Here is a 15,060-nt window from a genome sequence, read left to right as displayed (position 1 = left end):
TGGCTTTTCAACTGAAGAGGGTAGTCCTACATCAAGTAGTGTGTTTTCCAACTTGTCATGTTGTGTTGCTATTGTCCCAGTGTAAATACCTGTGTCATGAATTGTTCAGGTGCCCACAGAGCACTAACCCTACCATCAGTCTGCAGTCAGGCAAGATGGCATTTAAGATCATTGTCTTTGTAAGACTGTAATGCTCAATAGCCTTCAACCCCACCACCACCCACCATCCACCCACCACACAATCAAAGAGTAAGAGGAACACAAATGCAAGCTAAATTCTCTAGCAGTGAGCTATGTCAAGTTGGTGTTTGTGATTAACAGGTACATTATTAGAATGCTAGTGTCATATGCTTATACACAGCTGTAAACACCTGAATCTTTTGTGCCTCTATTGATTTGTGAACCACAGAATCTTTTTCTGTTTGGAAATGGAAGTGGCTCAGACAACAATATCTCTCCTGTGTGTGTGTAAATGCATGTGCCTAGCAAACCTCTCCTTAGCAACCCTACTAAACTTATAGCAGTGCTGTCCAGTGTCATGCAACTCGAGTGGCACTCACACAAGCAGCAGCCCTGTCACACCTGTGCTCAGCCCATCCGGATCCTCATGCACCCAGTCAGGCTGCAGGGACAGCTCTGCAGTTGATTCTCCTGGAAGCTACTGTGACACTTGGGTGACCTCTCTGCCTCACTTCTAGCTGCTCCCTAGTAGATTCTAATTCATGGCAGCAACCGGAGGAGGGGGCAGTAACAGCATGTGAGAGAGGGCCCAATACTGGCCCTAGGCTCCCTGACCCAGCTATTCTCCAGACAGCACCCACCCATCCATTCACCTACCTCCTTATTCCCCTATTTACCCAGCACAGCCAGAAATCTTAGTACCCACCCATCTATCCCAGACCATCCTGCCCCAGTTAAGCCTATTTACTTATTTTTAAGGTACAGCCTGGGTTATACTAATATAAATGTTTTCTTCTGTAGCCTGCAAAGAAATGACAGCTGACATCATGTTTCTAGTGGACAGTTCTGGAAGCATAGGACCAGAGAACTTTTTGAAAATGAAAAACTTTATGAGAGAACTGGTGAACAAATCTGACATCAGCGCAGACCGAGTGCAGGTTGGGGTTGTCCAGTTCAGTGGCACAAACAAGGAAGAATTCCAGCTTGACCGATATTCTTCAAAAAGTGACATTTTCACTGCTATTGATAGAATGTCTCTTATAGGGGAAAATACACTAATAGGAAGCGCATTGACATTTGTGGCTGATTATTTCAAGCCTCCCAAAGGTGCACGTCCAGCTGTTAAAAAGATTCTTATCCTGATAACAGATGGGGAAGCGCAGGATGAAGTAAAAAGTCCAGCAAGAGACCTACGTGATCAAGGTGTTGTTATCTACTCTATTGGGGTGTTTAATGCAAATAAAAATCAGCTGGAAGAGATTAGCGGGAAGCATGAGCTGGTTTTTTACGTTGAGAAGTTTGATATTCTGAAGCACATAGAAGATGAGATCATCTTTGGAATATGCAGGCCTCATGAGGGTAAGTACTGCCATTTTCAATAATTCATGTCAGTCTGTGTAGGAATTTTGTTCTGTCCAGATAGTTGAGTATTGTAATAAAGTAAATAAACAGGCATGCTTTCTCCTTGCAATGCCATCTTCTCTTGGAGATGCCTACAGGGATGAGAAGCATGCGAGAAAATGAAGGTAGAATTTGGATCACAGTACCAGGAGGTCTGTCCTACTAGCTTTCAAAGATGCTATATTCTCTCAAACAAATAATATAAATTTCATAATATTTTAAAAGTACATGTATGCTAATGTGTGTAAGAAAAGACTAAGAATCTGATTCTCACTTATACTAAGGCTTCTTTGTGGTGTTCTCGCAGTGTAAAACATCCTTGGGGACTGATTCTTGTTTACACTAATGGCCTAGTTCTGCCCTCATTTACAAGGGAACAACTTCTATTGAAGTCACAGAAATTGTACACATGTAAATGAGGGCAGAAATGGGCTCTATAGGTTGTATTTACCTGATAGACACAGACACACACACAGAGTCTGGCCCCTATCCATGTTGCCAGCAATACAGCACCGGAAACTACTTTTGTTGGAACCATATTTACAAGTTTCAGTGTGGGTTCCAGATGCGGTTCAAACCCAATGTAGCCAAGGCTTTTAAGAAAATGTGTTGACAGAAGCATTTAAATAGGTGCAAAAGAGGCATAAAACAGTGTAAAGATAGATGAAAATGGTAGTGAGTACCACATGCTACTAATTTTTGGGGGGCCCAGTCCAGGACTGTGTGAAACGAACTCTCACAGAAACTAAGGACCGTCACAAACCTCTCCACCTTCCACTCCAAGTGCAAGGTGTTTTCCTTTGACCTGGCCTTCTCTAACATAAATATATGGGGAGTGGGGGTGACATTCAAAACAACTCACTAAACACACTTTTGCTCCTGGGGAGAAGATGAGAGGAAAAAACACACACTGCTTAATACATGGCTGGAAGGTACACAGGCATATTAAGGTGATGATTGCAGTATAAGAACCTATATAGACTAAAATAGAATGATAACCATCTGTGCAAACACTTCCCTGCAGAGGCTGCTATCCAAACATTGCACAGCTTGCTGATGTATAAGAACCTGAAAAATGGAATAGCCCAGGGCCAGGTTATGCCTGGCCCCATACATGGTTGTGCAACAGGGCTGGGGAGAGCACAAGGAGTCTCCCTCCTCTTTGCACATTGCATGTTCCATTTCAGGGGCTTACAGGACTGAGATCTGGGTCTTTTTTGCACTCACTTATCCAGTTGCACAAAACACATTTTTGCTGTCACAAAGTGAGAACAGATCAAACCTGCCACTGTGTTATGCCCTGAAAGGTGTATATTTTGTTCCATGTTTATGAGCTACAACGTCCTCCTTATGAAACTGTTAATCAGGTATTGACTTCCCATCTCCTCGTCATAAATGCTGATCTTTAGTTTAGGAGTAGTTTTAATGGGTTTCACAAGAGTCCCATTCAGCCCTTTTTGGTCACTGCAACACAGGGCCTTGGGGGCTGTGCAGGGGTGGCAGGGCTTCAGTCTCCAAATTGAACATCTTTCTTACACACAGAAAAAAAATTGCAATAGATCCAAAGCACAAAATAAATTCTGCTATCATTGATGCCTGGTGGGTCTCCATGCATTTCAGTGTGGTTGCATAGATGCAAATGGCAGCAGAATTTGGCTCACTTCCATTAGTAAACAGTACATAAAACTGTGTGTGTGATGACTCTGTAGAACAAGGGTCACAGAAATTTGACTTAACTTCAACAATGAAAATCTTAAAATATGTTTTGGGGGGGAAAACACAAGCTTTTAGTTGGTGCTTGTATTCTATTAGAATACAGATTCATAGGTTTTTTCTTTTTTTTTTTAAGGCCGGAAGAGGCCATTACGATCATCTAGCCTGATCCCATTCTGTTGTGTTACCATTCATTTCTTCCCCCCCCGTCCCTCTGGATTTTAGATTAAGTTGAAACTATCAGTTATTTTAGGATTAGTGGTTAGGCTCTTCTGTTGTGCACTGATGGATTTTCCCAAAACATGCCTAACATAGGATGTTCAGCTGTGTTACTGCCTCCAAAAAGTGATCCAAATTCACAAGCTTTGCTCGAATACAAAGGGACTAGTAAGAGAGATTCAGTAAGAGTCCGTACGTACTTATCTGTTTGGGTTTTTTGTTTTGTCATTTGTTCTTTTACAGAATGCAAAAGGATAGAAAGATTAGATGTTGTGTTTGTGATAGATGGATCTGGGAGCATAAGTCCCTTACAATACCAAACCATGAAAGACTTCATGATTGCCTTGGTGAAAAAATCTGATGTCGCTCCAGATAGAGTTCAGTTTGGAGCTGTAAAATATTCTGATGAACCGGAAACGTTTTTCTACCTTAATAAGTACACAGCAAAATCCGAGATTGTTGAGGCTATCCAGAATGACGTAACTAAAGGAGGTTCAACGTATACAGCCAAGGCAATTGACTATTCGGAAGCTCTGTTTGCTCAGGAGCATGGCAGTCGCAAAAGCAAGGGAGTTCCACAGATTCTTATAGTGATAACAGACGGTGAGTCGCATGATAAAGCACAGCTTGGTGACACAGCCAAGAGATTAAGAGACAATGGAATTATTATCTATGCTGTTGGGATAGAAGGAGCAAAATCGGATGAGCTTTTGGCCATGGCCGGATCAGAAGACAAATATTACTATGTGGGTACATTTGAAGGACTCAAAAACACATCTGTAGCAATATCAGAAAAAATATGTGGTGATTCAAAACCAGGTAAGTGTTTGTTTTTTACTACTCTATACAGTTTAAACTTTCCTCATCAATTTATTTAAAAATTGGTGAAGATGGGGAGACACATCTCTAAAATTTCAAAGCAATGTGTATGGCTTCATTTGTTTACCTAGCTTCCTTATGGTATTCTTTTCTCTTTAGCAAGCCAAGCTATAGGCAAAAAGGGAAGTTTCTTAAAGTTTATCCTTACTTGATCCTACAACTGAGGATTTTCATTGGTTAAATAGTTGATATTATTGTTAGTCTGTGAAGGTTCACAACTTTCATAAGGGTAAAATTAGGGCACTAACCTTTCACTTCGAAAGGCCTGAGGTCAGGTTTCAGTTTGCCTATCCCCACAACAACTAGTCTAATCAATTACATACATCACAAAAGCACATGATTTGGCCTGGTTGATGAGCTCTGCTGAGGAAATAGGCAAGAACAGGCAGATGGGGACAATTGCAAGTGGCAATCAAAATGCAGTGGCAATTATGAGGAAACTTACACCATGCAAACTGCACAGTGGCATCCTCTTGTCCAGTGGTAGGCAACTTGCAGCCTCTCAGGGTAATCCACTGGCGGGCTGTGAGACAGTTTTACATTGACTGTCCGCAGGATGAACCACACCTGGGTTGAATCAGGAGCTGGCAGAATAAAAAAAACAGGAAGCTTCAGAGGGGTGGGAGAGAAAGTTGTAATTAGGTTTATAGACTGCAGGGAGGGAGCAAGAAGGCTCCTGTAAAGGCACTGGGTCAGTAGGGAAAAAAGCTGAAGTTGGAGGAAGGTCTCTAGGCAGTGAGACCTGGGAGAGACCTTGGACAAGCAGGAGAGAGACTGTAAAGGTCAGCTGGGATGAAGACTGTGTGAGTTTGTGTGTTAATCTGGAGAGGGACCTTGAACTGCCTGGGGCCTACAGGACCAATATGTGTCAGAGGACTCAATAAATGGGATGTCTTTGGGGGGATTCTTGGAACCACTTTTGAACTATGAGATCTAAAGGGCCATGGAAGGTGGATAACAGAGTGAGGGTGCTGCAGAATGATCTCTGGCTGTAAGGGGTTGCCCAGGGGGCAGTGAGCAGGCCCTGTGCTACAGTGACCCTATGGGCTTTTTGCTAATTGTTCACTTATTTTCTCTTCATTATTTGCACTGTTAGTGGGCCAACATACGTCACATGATGTTTCTGCTCCCTGATTGGATGATTGTAACCTTTTTTTACAGGTGAATTAAGAATAACAAGTAACAATGTATTTCTAGTATAGATTTTCAGATGAGCATTCAAATTAAAATTCATGGTACTCCTGTGACTCCCACAGCTTTCTCACTTGTCTGGAAGCTGTTGGAATACTTGCAAACAATGAATAACATGATTCTATGGATACCATCAGTGTGAATGTATTTAGTCACAAGAATATTTACAAATTGCTGTTTGTATTATTTGACCGGTGCCCTGGGTCAGAGTGGACTGTAATCAACCTCCCCTTCTGGGGCTACTGGAGTGCTACTGTCCACCAAACTTCTTTAGATAGTCAGTAGTGTGACAGCTGTACTGCGCCTCAAAGGCAAGCACTATAGGGGCTAGGTCCTGGAGGGCTCCCAGGAAGCACTCGGAGGCATGCCTGTGTGAACGAATAGTTGACTACAGCTGGGAGGAAAGGTCCATGCATACTCTTATTGCAACACCTTAACCTAGATCTACGCTGACAGTGGGGTGCAGCGTACATACGCTGCATGCCTTTCTACCCCAGGTATAAAGAGCACGAGACAGAAAGGAAAATAAAGACATGCCAGAATCTTAGGGCATGTATCCTATACTCTCTATGTGCCCGAGTCGTGCCTCCCCAGTCGACACTATTTTTAGCAGTATAGTGTCCCTCTTGTGAGGAAAGGCTCTAGCAAGCATCAGGCAGTGAGGAAATGCTCTGGCAGCTCCCTGTTGCCTGAGCCTTTCCCCTCTGTGAGAGCCTTTTCCCTGAGGTGTAGTTACCCAGTACAGTGTTGATGCAGCCTGCTTTTCACAGTGATGTGATGTGTAGCTACACATATCCTACACACCGCCACCAGTGTAGACAAGGCTTTGTCAGTTACAACAATGACCATTGTTAACTTGGCCATAAGGGGAAAGTCCAGTAAAGAGTTGGGTCTCCTGAAGCCTAGTAGTTGAGGTTCTTCTAATCCATTCTGTTATCTGAGGACAATAGCAGAACACCTGCTGGAATGTGTAAGGTCTGCAGTTCACTGGCTTATTTGGGGGGGCCCTTCCATGCTAGCATCCAGTTGTTGCACAGACTGCTTTCCCTGTTGTGAGAATTAGGCTGCCCCCTACATGCCCTGTTTTTATGTATGCTTGTACGCCTGTCCCTTTACAAATATTTCGGAGGGTTTCTGCTTCTGGAACCTCCTCCAAGCTCCCCTGTATTCAGCAATGTCCTTCTCCTGAATCTCTGTTCCTCCCCACAAGTTCTGTGTGAGCCTGTAACAGCCCACTGTTGCTCCAGTCTCAAAAACCTCACCCCATGGAGCTCTGCTCCCACCAGTGAGGAACAGAAATCCGCATCCCATGCCGGATCCAAGCAGGAGATGCCTGGGAATATGGGCTCACAGCCACATCTCCCTGACCGCTTAGAAAAACAGCAGGAGGAGCTTTGGAGTGTTCTTAAAGCCCCAGCTCCAGAAACTTTTCTCATTTTGCCAGTAGCAGAGCAGGGAACAGGTGGGAAGTGCCTTCACTCACCCCCAATCCGTGTTCTCATGTTATCAGAATTTTTGTCCTCTAAAATACAAACTCTGATCTGCCTTTACACTTGCTGATTGCCCAACTGATTTGCTGTTTGTCCTTATCTCCTTCCATCTCTCCAACTACCACACTCATTCTGCTGTAGGATGTCAGCCAGCCTCTATCCCTCTTTCCTTCTCTTTTTCCTTTTGAGCTTTCCTCCTCCTCTTCCCCTCAGTCTTCCTCTCCACACTCCCTCATGCTCATTCTCTCCCCAAAGTGATCTTAAAAAAAACCCAAATAGGATTCAGAGTAGGATTGTGATTATTTCCATGTAATAAAAATACACATCAAGTGAATCAACAGGATGTGTGCAGAACCACCAAAGTAATCACACAGTCTTGTACTTGTAAGCCTTGTCCTGCTCTCACCTTCCCCACTTCCTTTGTGTTTGTCTGCACTTTGTTTTGTCTTGTCTCTGTTTAGACTGAAAACTCTCTTTTGAGGGCAGGGATCCTGTCTTTTATTTATCTGTGAAGAGCCCAGCACGTTATGAGCACTATATAAATAATAAGCTAATTTTCCTCTTTTTTTTTTTTTTTTTTTTTCCATTTCAGAGTGTGAAATTCGAGCAGACCTTGTTTTCTTGATTGATGGTTCCAATAGTATACAACCAGATGACTTCATCAGGATGAAGAATTTCTCGGAAGATATAATAGATCAGATTGATTATGAGCACAACGTTGAAATTGGCATTGCCCAGTACAGTGACAGGTATAGAAGAGAATTCAGCCTGGGTGCTTTTCAGAGCAAATCAGAACTGAACAGGCAAATTCAGAACATTAAACAGATGACAGGAACTCGCACTTTAATTGGAGCTGCACTTAGGAAGGTGAAGGAATTCTTTGCACCAGCACGCAGCAGAAGAGTAACAAGAAATGTCCGACCAGTTTTGCTGGTAGTCACTGACGGGAAGTCGTTTGATGATGTTGCTGAACCAGCAGAAGATCTGAGAAGGGAAGGTGTTCATATATATGCTATAGGAGTTGGGGATATTGATCACTCACAGCTCATGCAAATAGCTGGCGTCTCGGAAAGGAAGTACACTGTTCATGATTTCAAAGAGCTGAAGATTATTAAAAAAAGACTAGTTGATGACCTATGTAAACCTGTTGTTCCTACAAGTAAGTATAAATGAATAAGGGGGAAATTCAGATTTCAATCCTGACTTCTTATATCTGTCCCACTTCTAGAGCTATTTTTCTTCAAACTTATATATTTTTTTGACCATCACTGAGGACTAATAAAAGCCAGGTTTGAGTTTTCTAGCTACAGCATTTATAAATTACTCTGGCCCAAAATTACTGGTTGGAACATGCAGGGAAAATGCTTTGTTTACATACTCCTGTAACACACACATGGCTGCACCTGTTTTGCTCCTACTTCCAAAATTAACTAGGGGGTCGCACACTTTATAGCTTCCGTAGGTCAAGCTCCTTGCTTCTCTCCCATCCCCCTTTATTTCAGGGATTCACTGCAACCCAATCCTCCTGGCAGGATCCCGCTCCCCTAGCTTCCTCTTCTCCCCTCACCATTCTTTTTTCTTTGTCTGAGAGATAAGTAATTACAGACTTGGTTGAAGCTGCCTTCTTAGCAGATGCCTCTTCAAAAGTTATTGTATTTCATCCAAACAGACAGAGGAATGACATCAAGTTGACTGCAGGTCCTTGCTATGCCCAGCCAATAGAAATTCACCTTTGGGCCGAGTCAAAGCATGCTGGGACAGAGCCATGCTAATAAGTCGTAACAAGCTCCCTGGTGGCCAGTCCTCCTTTCTTGTACTGAGCAGATCTTGGCAGAAGGCAGAATCTGGCCAACTAACCTCCACTGCCTTGAAAACAGAGCTTCTGATCCTTTACAATCACTTTCCTTCAGCTTATATGCCTTTATGTCAACTCCCCCCCCCCCCCAACCCCTGTGCGTCTTCCCTTTGCTTCTAGGGTATCTGGATCCCCTTGCTACAGCTATTATGATTTTCAGCCTGCAATTCATTGGCTCAGAGGAGCCTCCTTTTTACTTTCCCATTGAAGAAAGGAGTTTATTTTCCTTTTCCTTGCCTGATATTTTACTCTTCGCCTCCTCTTTGGGCTGGCACTTTCTCTGCCCTCACAGCCATTGACCGAGCACTGAGCTGCTCTCTCCTTTTCTTTCACTAGAGCCAGGTCCTAGAGCTTGAGACTAATGAAAACAAATCTCCAGATTGGGGAAGAGTATCACTTGCTTCCTTTTCCCTGTATGCCTTTGCCCTCTTTCTCTGGTGTGGGGGTGCAGCTGCTCTAACCCTGTCATGTAGTAGCATTGGCAGTAGCAAGAACTTAGGAAGACTTAATTGGTGGCAAAAGAAATAAGTGATTTGTTCACAAGGTGCAGGCATACCATATTGTATTTTTTTTCAAGAATCTACATTTGAATATTTGATTTTAACCTTTTAAACTGAATCATATATTTTATTTACACATTGCAAATTCTTTACTTTCTTCCTACTTCATAGCTTTAAATTGCTAAAGTGGATGTTTTATACTTTATTTCTCCAATTAGTTTCCTAACTGTTGGAATTTGAGGTTTTACACAGACTTTTTTTCAATTGAGAGATTTCACTCTTAAAATACTCATTTATGCAGAAAATAATTCCAGTTCTCCATTAACCCTTACTGTGAGAACAACACAAACTCGACACAAAATAGATGAGCTATATTTACAACCAACACAATCTTGGATATACTGAACTTCCATAAGTCAAGAAACTGAAATGCTTTGACCAGGCTGTACTCCTCCATCAGCAGTTGCAGTTGGGAGCCACTAGGACTTGTGGTCTTGAAAATCTCTTTGATCCTTAAGCTCATATTTAGGTAATTAACTTTAAGATTTTTTTTTTTTTTTTAAAAATTGCCCATTTGTATAAATAAAAGTTCATAATAACTGTTAATGTACTGAAAGTCTAAATAACTTCTCAGTGTTAACACAGAAGCTGTTTTGCTCTGAAGTGGTACTGTCACTAAGACGTGTTTCATAAAAATACAAGCGCTCATGCATCTATTTAAATTTAAAAGCGTAGCCTCATTGTCTATTCATATGAGTAAAGTTAGATACCTCTTAGATGCCTGCACAATCAGGGTTTTAATTTTTAGTACTTTTCTTTTGCCTATAGCAGTTTTGTAAAACTCAAATAAGATACCCCACCAGCACTGGCATTTAAAAAAGCAGCACTTACAATCAAGTACATTATAAATTTTATTCTAAAGTTGCAATAGCACAAAATTTCAAATTAATTTTATAAAGGCTTAACCTAACTTAAATCAATATTTTTTAAGTTGTCATTTAAAATCATCTTGATTTAAGGTGTTCCAACCTTTTTGTTAGTATTGACCTACATGTGAGACAGAATTGTCAGTATGACTTCTAGGTGTATTGAACAGATTATTAGTACAGCATCGTTAACTCTTAAACCATCTTCCAACACAGTGCACTATTTAAAAAAAAAAAAAAAATTCAGTCTGTTTAACTATTGTTGGGGATGGGGACTAACATGAAATTGAGACTAGTTCTGCTCCCATTGAAGTAAACAGCAAAATTCACACGGACGTCAATAAGAGTAAAATTTGTTAAATGGTTCAGATGAAAAAATAATTGAACTTAAAAATACTTTTTAAGTTAATTACAATTGCTATGTTTGAAAGTGTCTGCCTTTTCTTTTCAGCAGAAGTACATATATTGAGGCAAGTTCATCCCTGGAATAATCCTGCTGGTGTAAAAGATGAATTCAGGGTGAATTTGGCTCTGATATGGATTAAAGACATTAAGGACCTCTCTATACATATTCTATCCACCAACTGTTGTCTTGTTTTCCTGTCCGTATCTGACTGAATTCTACAATTATCATGATTCTTTAGCTTAAACTCTGTCCCCCTCTTTTTCTCTGTTCCTCCACCTAAATTTGTTTGTGCATTAATTTGTGATATTTTGTTTTCTTCTCCATTATAGCTTGTTTTGTGGATATTGTTATGGGATTTGACATCTCCTCACAAAAGAGAGGTGACCATTTATTCCATGGACAGTACCAGCTGAAAGCATATCTTCCTAACATTCTAAAAGCCCTCACATCCCTAAGCAGTCTGAGTTGCAATGTAGGGACAAAGACACAGAGCAGTGTGGCTGTTTACCTGAACAACACAGTTACACCCGTGTCTTCAAAGTTCCAATTTGACAGTGAGAAAATACTGAACAGCCTGAGAAATATCATGATTGACCAACCATCTCATCTCAATGGCAACTTCCTGGAGTCACTCTGGAAAACATTTCCAAGCAAAGCTGATGATCAAAATAGAAGGAAGGTAACCTAGTCTCTTACACCAAGACTTTGGACCAAAAATAAGTTCTTTTGTTTTAATTCTGCTTTTGACTTCCTGTGATTTCTCTCTCTCTTTAGGTTTTACTTGTGTTTTCAGATGGTTTGGATGAAGATGTAGAAGAACTTGAACAAAAGTCAGAAGAACTCAGAAAAAAAGGTATCTTAAAGCGGACAAATATTTAAATTAAATTACTTTGAGAGGATCTGTAAGAGTGTTACTCAACCCAAAGCTCTTTAGCTGAAGAAAGGCAGGTGAAAAAGGGACAGAAGAAAAAATGCCTTCCCTTTTAGCAGCCAGGATATGGAGATAGGACATAGCACTCTGAATTAGTGGCTCTCTCTAACATTGCTTTTTGTTTGCCTTGTCATGAAGCTTCCATGCATGATGATGTGGTGTGATAACCCACAAGCATCAACAAGTGGTACAAGGTCATGAAATAAATATAGGAAAAGCACCAGATTTGCTCAGCACCTTTCACTGGGAACAGATTTTCAAAAGGGCTGAGCATGTAGTGCCTTGGATTGTGGTGCTGATGGCTTGATTCCCGAAAGTGCTCACATGTACCCAATGTGCTGAGCTTTTGTGAAAATCTGGCCACTTATTTTGGTGTGTATATATGGGAGCTGAGGTGGTGGGGTTTTTTTGTTTTGTTTTTGTTGGTTTTTTAAATCTAGTCCTAAATGTGGGAGCTGAGCTCTTTTGAAAATTCTGGCCATGATACTGGGATATTTTTCAATCTATTTTATTCCATTTTTGGATTTACCTCAGCTGATGATCTAGCCCAGTGTGTGTTTTCTCTTCAGCTTTAAACTCAATTTTAGTACAAGGCAGTATTATTTGAAAATTAAAAACTTGGTTTCAGGTGAAAGGATAAAATATTCTGGAAATAATTGTGCTGACAGCCACAGTGGTCACATGTTCTTTGATGCTCAAGCTTCACACAGAGAATTCATTCCATGGTTGCTAGTGATTCCAGATTGCCACTGGCCCATTTATTTTCTATAAATTAATTATGGACTCTTAAAAATGTGAAGATAAATCATGACTTTCATTCTCTAATCTATAATCTTTATTTTTACCCTTATAATAATAATAATCTGAATTCATACATGCAAGGATCCTATCAACTAAATAATTGTCTACAATATTCATTTGGATAAATGTTTTGTTTGTTTTTGCTCATTTATGGTCAATATTTTAAATAGGATTGGATGCACTGATAACTGTTGTTCTGGAAGGAGCCTCTAAATTTGATGAGCTTCAGTACATTGAGTTTGGAAAAGGATTTGAATACATGACTGAATTAACTATTGGCATGAAAAATATTGCCAAAGCACTGTCCAAGTATGTGGTAAGTCATTCAGAGAAGCTCCAGTGTGTCTAGTTAGAGTTTTGATTAAGGCCCTAGTCATTTTCTTAAAGAACTAAATAAGGCTCACAACTGAATACAATAGTCAGAGGGCAAGATTCTCTGGTATGCTCGGGCTGCTTTGTGCCAACACTGTTGACAGGCCTAGAGTCAACTTGCTCAGCCAGCTGACTTTTCTCACTGTGTAAGAGAATCTTCTCATGGTACTGGAGCAGCCCACTTAGCTTGGCAGCTGTTGGTGCAAGGAGTGTGGCTGGTGTGGGGGGGAGGGAAAGAGAAGAGGCTGCTCTAATTTTAGCCTGGAACCAGCCCTGGTTGCCAGATAGGATCAGGGTGCTGCAAAGGCCTGCTGCACGGAGTGCTGCTTAGCCACAGCTGAGAATCTAGCCTGTAGAATGTAAGGCACAATCATGCTGCTCCTGAATTAAATGCAAAACTCTCAATGTCTTAAATGTGCTCAGGATCAGGGAAGTATGAATGAAAAATGAAGTTTCACATGTAGTTTCTTCCTCTTTTTCGAGACTAACGTTGCTGAAAGGACATGCTGCGCTGTTTTTTGCAAGTGCATTGGGGAGGAAGGTGGAATGGGACTCCGAGGGAAACAAGGAAATAAAGTAAGAATGTTTTTGTGACCTTTCATTTGGATTGTAATTATACGGGGGCCAGCCAAGTCCAGGAAAATTCAAGTGATGAAGCTTTATAGGAAGACTTTTATTGCCTTTGCCTGTATCTATTCTCAGGGCTTGTCTACACTTTAAAATCCTGCAGCTGTGCTGCTGTAGTGCTCCAGTATAGACGCTCCCTACTCTGATGAGGGATTGTCCCGTCGGTGTAGGCAATCCACCTCCCCGAGAGGCAGTAGCTAGGTAGACCAAACAACATGAGATCTTTTTTTAAAAAAATAATTCCAAAGTTGAATTGGCTCCTAAGAGGGGGGTGGAAAAAAAATCTGCAATGAACAAACATAAAATACTCACAGCATAAATAGACTGGGTATACTACTGACTGGCATAACCATGCTGAAAAAATATACTCTAGTACAGGGGTGGGCAAACTACGGCCTGCGGGCTGGATCCAGCCTGCCAGCCATTTTAATCCAGTCTGCGAGCCGCACCATGCGGCTCAGCCCCACTCCAGCCAGGGCGCTGGGGTGGGAGCCACACCATGTGGCTCCCGGAAGCCGCGACATGGCCCCGCTCCGACCCCTACATGCTCCAATGGGAGATGCAGAGGTGGTGCCTGCAGCTAGGGCAGCATGCAGAGCAGCTTGGTCGCACCTCCGCATAGGAGCCGGAGAAGGGACATGCCACTGCTTCTGGGAGTCACTTGAGCCTCTCATCCCACCCCAGCCATGATCACCTTCTCGCTCTCCAAACCCCTCAGTCCCAGCCCGGAGCACCCTCCTACACCCTGAACCTCTCATCCCCAGCCCCACCCCAGAGCCCGCCCCCCAACCCCAATTTTGTGAGCATTTGTGGCCTGCCATACAATTTCTATTCCCCGATGTGGCCCTCGGATCAAGTTTGCCCACCCCTGCTCTGGTAAGTCTAGCTGTATGAAATCAAACCAGTTGTAATGCCTAAAGAAGATAGTGATTTTTCTCCGGTTGCTTTATTTGAATTTTTAAAAATTTGTCATTTTAAAAAAAAAAAGTCCAGTTTCCACACTTTGTTAATGTTTAATACTCTTTTAGGTGACTTAGATGCTGCTTTTATTATTCTAAAAACAGTGGTTCTTAAACTTTTTTTGTGTGGACCACTTGAAAATTGCTGGGGGTCTCAGCAGACCACTTAATGATCTTCCCAAATGTTGTTTATTAGCTAACTATTGTAAAGCACTTTGGATAAAAGCTCTATATTAAAAAAAATCTTAATTATAGTTTTTTGTTCTACAAATGCACACAACTCCTATTTTAATATCAGTAGTCTTACCTTTCTAATGCAATTGATGTGCCCTCTCTCCTTCGCCATGGCAGCCCCCAAGTTGGGGCTGGGAAGTGGGGGGGTCTTCCCTTGCTGCGACAGCCCCCAAGTTGGGACTGGGGGGGGTCTCCCCCCACCGCAGCAGCCCCTGAGTTGGAGAAAGTCGCCTTTCTCTGGCCACCACAGATCTGCACATCCCAAATTCCCCCTACCCCTCTTCTCACCCTACTGCGTCCTCCCACCTACCTGCTATTCCCCCCCCTCCCCCCAGGCTACCACCTCACCTTACATGTGCATCTTCTCCAGGGTCCA

At 42.0% G+C, this 15,060-nt stretch overlaps 1 protein-coding gene across 1 annotated transcript in view; it reads left to right on the top strand.

Moving 5' to 3' along the window:
• Nucleotides 1-15,060, top strand: part of COL6A6 (collagen type VI alpha 6 chain) — a 104,075-nt gene that overhangs the window by 24,823 nt on the left and 64,192 nt on the right. The window contains exons 6-12 of the mRNA XM_074945576.1: nucleotides 982-1,539; nucleotides 3,757-4,332; nucleotides 7,666-8,232; nucleotides 11,090-11,439; nucleotides 11,535-11,613; nucleotides 12,663-12,808; nucleotides 13,348-13,440. Coding sequence (XP_074801677.1) covers nucleotides 982-1,539; nucleotides 3,757-4,332; nucleotides 7,666-8,232; nucleotides 11,090-11,439; nucleotides 11,535-11,613; nucleotides 12,663-12,808; nucleotides 13,348-13,440 — 2,369 coding nt within the window. The remainder of the gene's footprint in view (nucleotides 1-981; nucleotides 1,540-3,756; nucleotides 4,333-7,665; nucleotides 8,233-11,089; nucleotides 11,440-11,534; nucleotides 11,614-12,662; nucleotides 12,809-13,347; nucleotides 13,441-15,060) is intronic.

The sequence above is a fragment of the Natator depressus genome, chromosome 2 (assembly GCF_965152275.1).
Source record: "Natator depressus isolate rNatDep1 chromosome 2, rNatDep2.hap1, whole genome shotgun sequence".
Taxonomy (NCBI): domain Eukaryota; kingdom Metazoa; phylum Chordata; order Testudines; family Cheloniidae; genus Natator; species Natator depressus.
The sequence above is the reverse complement of the archived record's forward strand: the minus strand, read 5'-3'. Positions and strand labels throughout refer to the sequence as shown.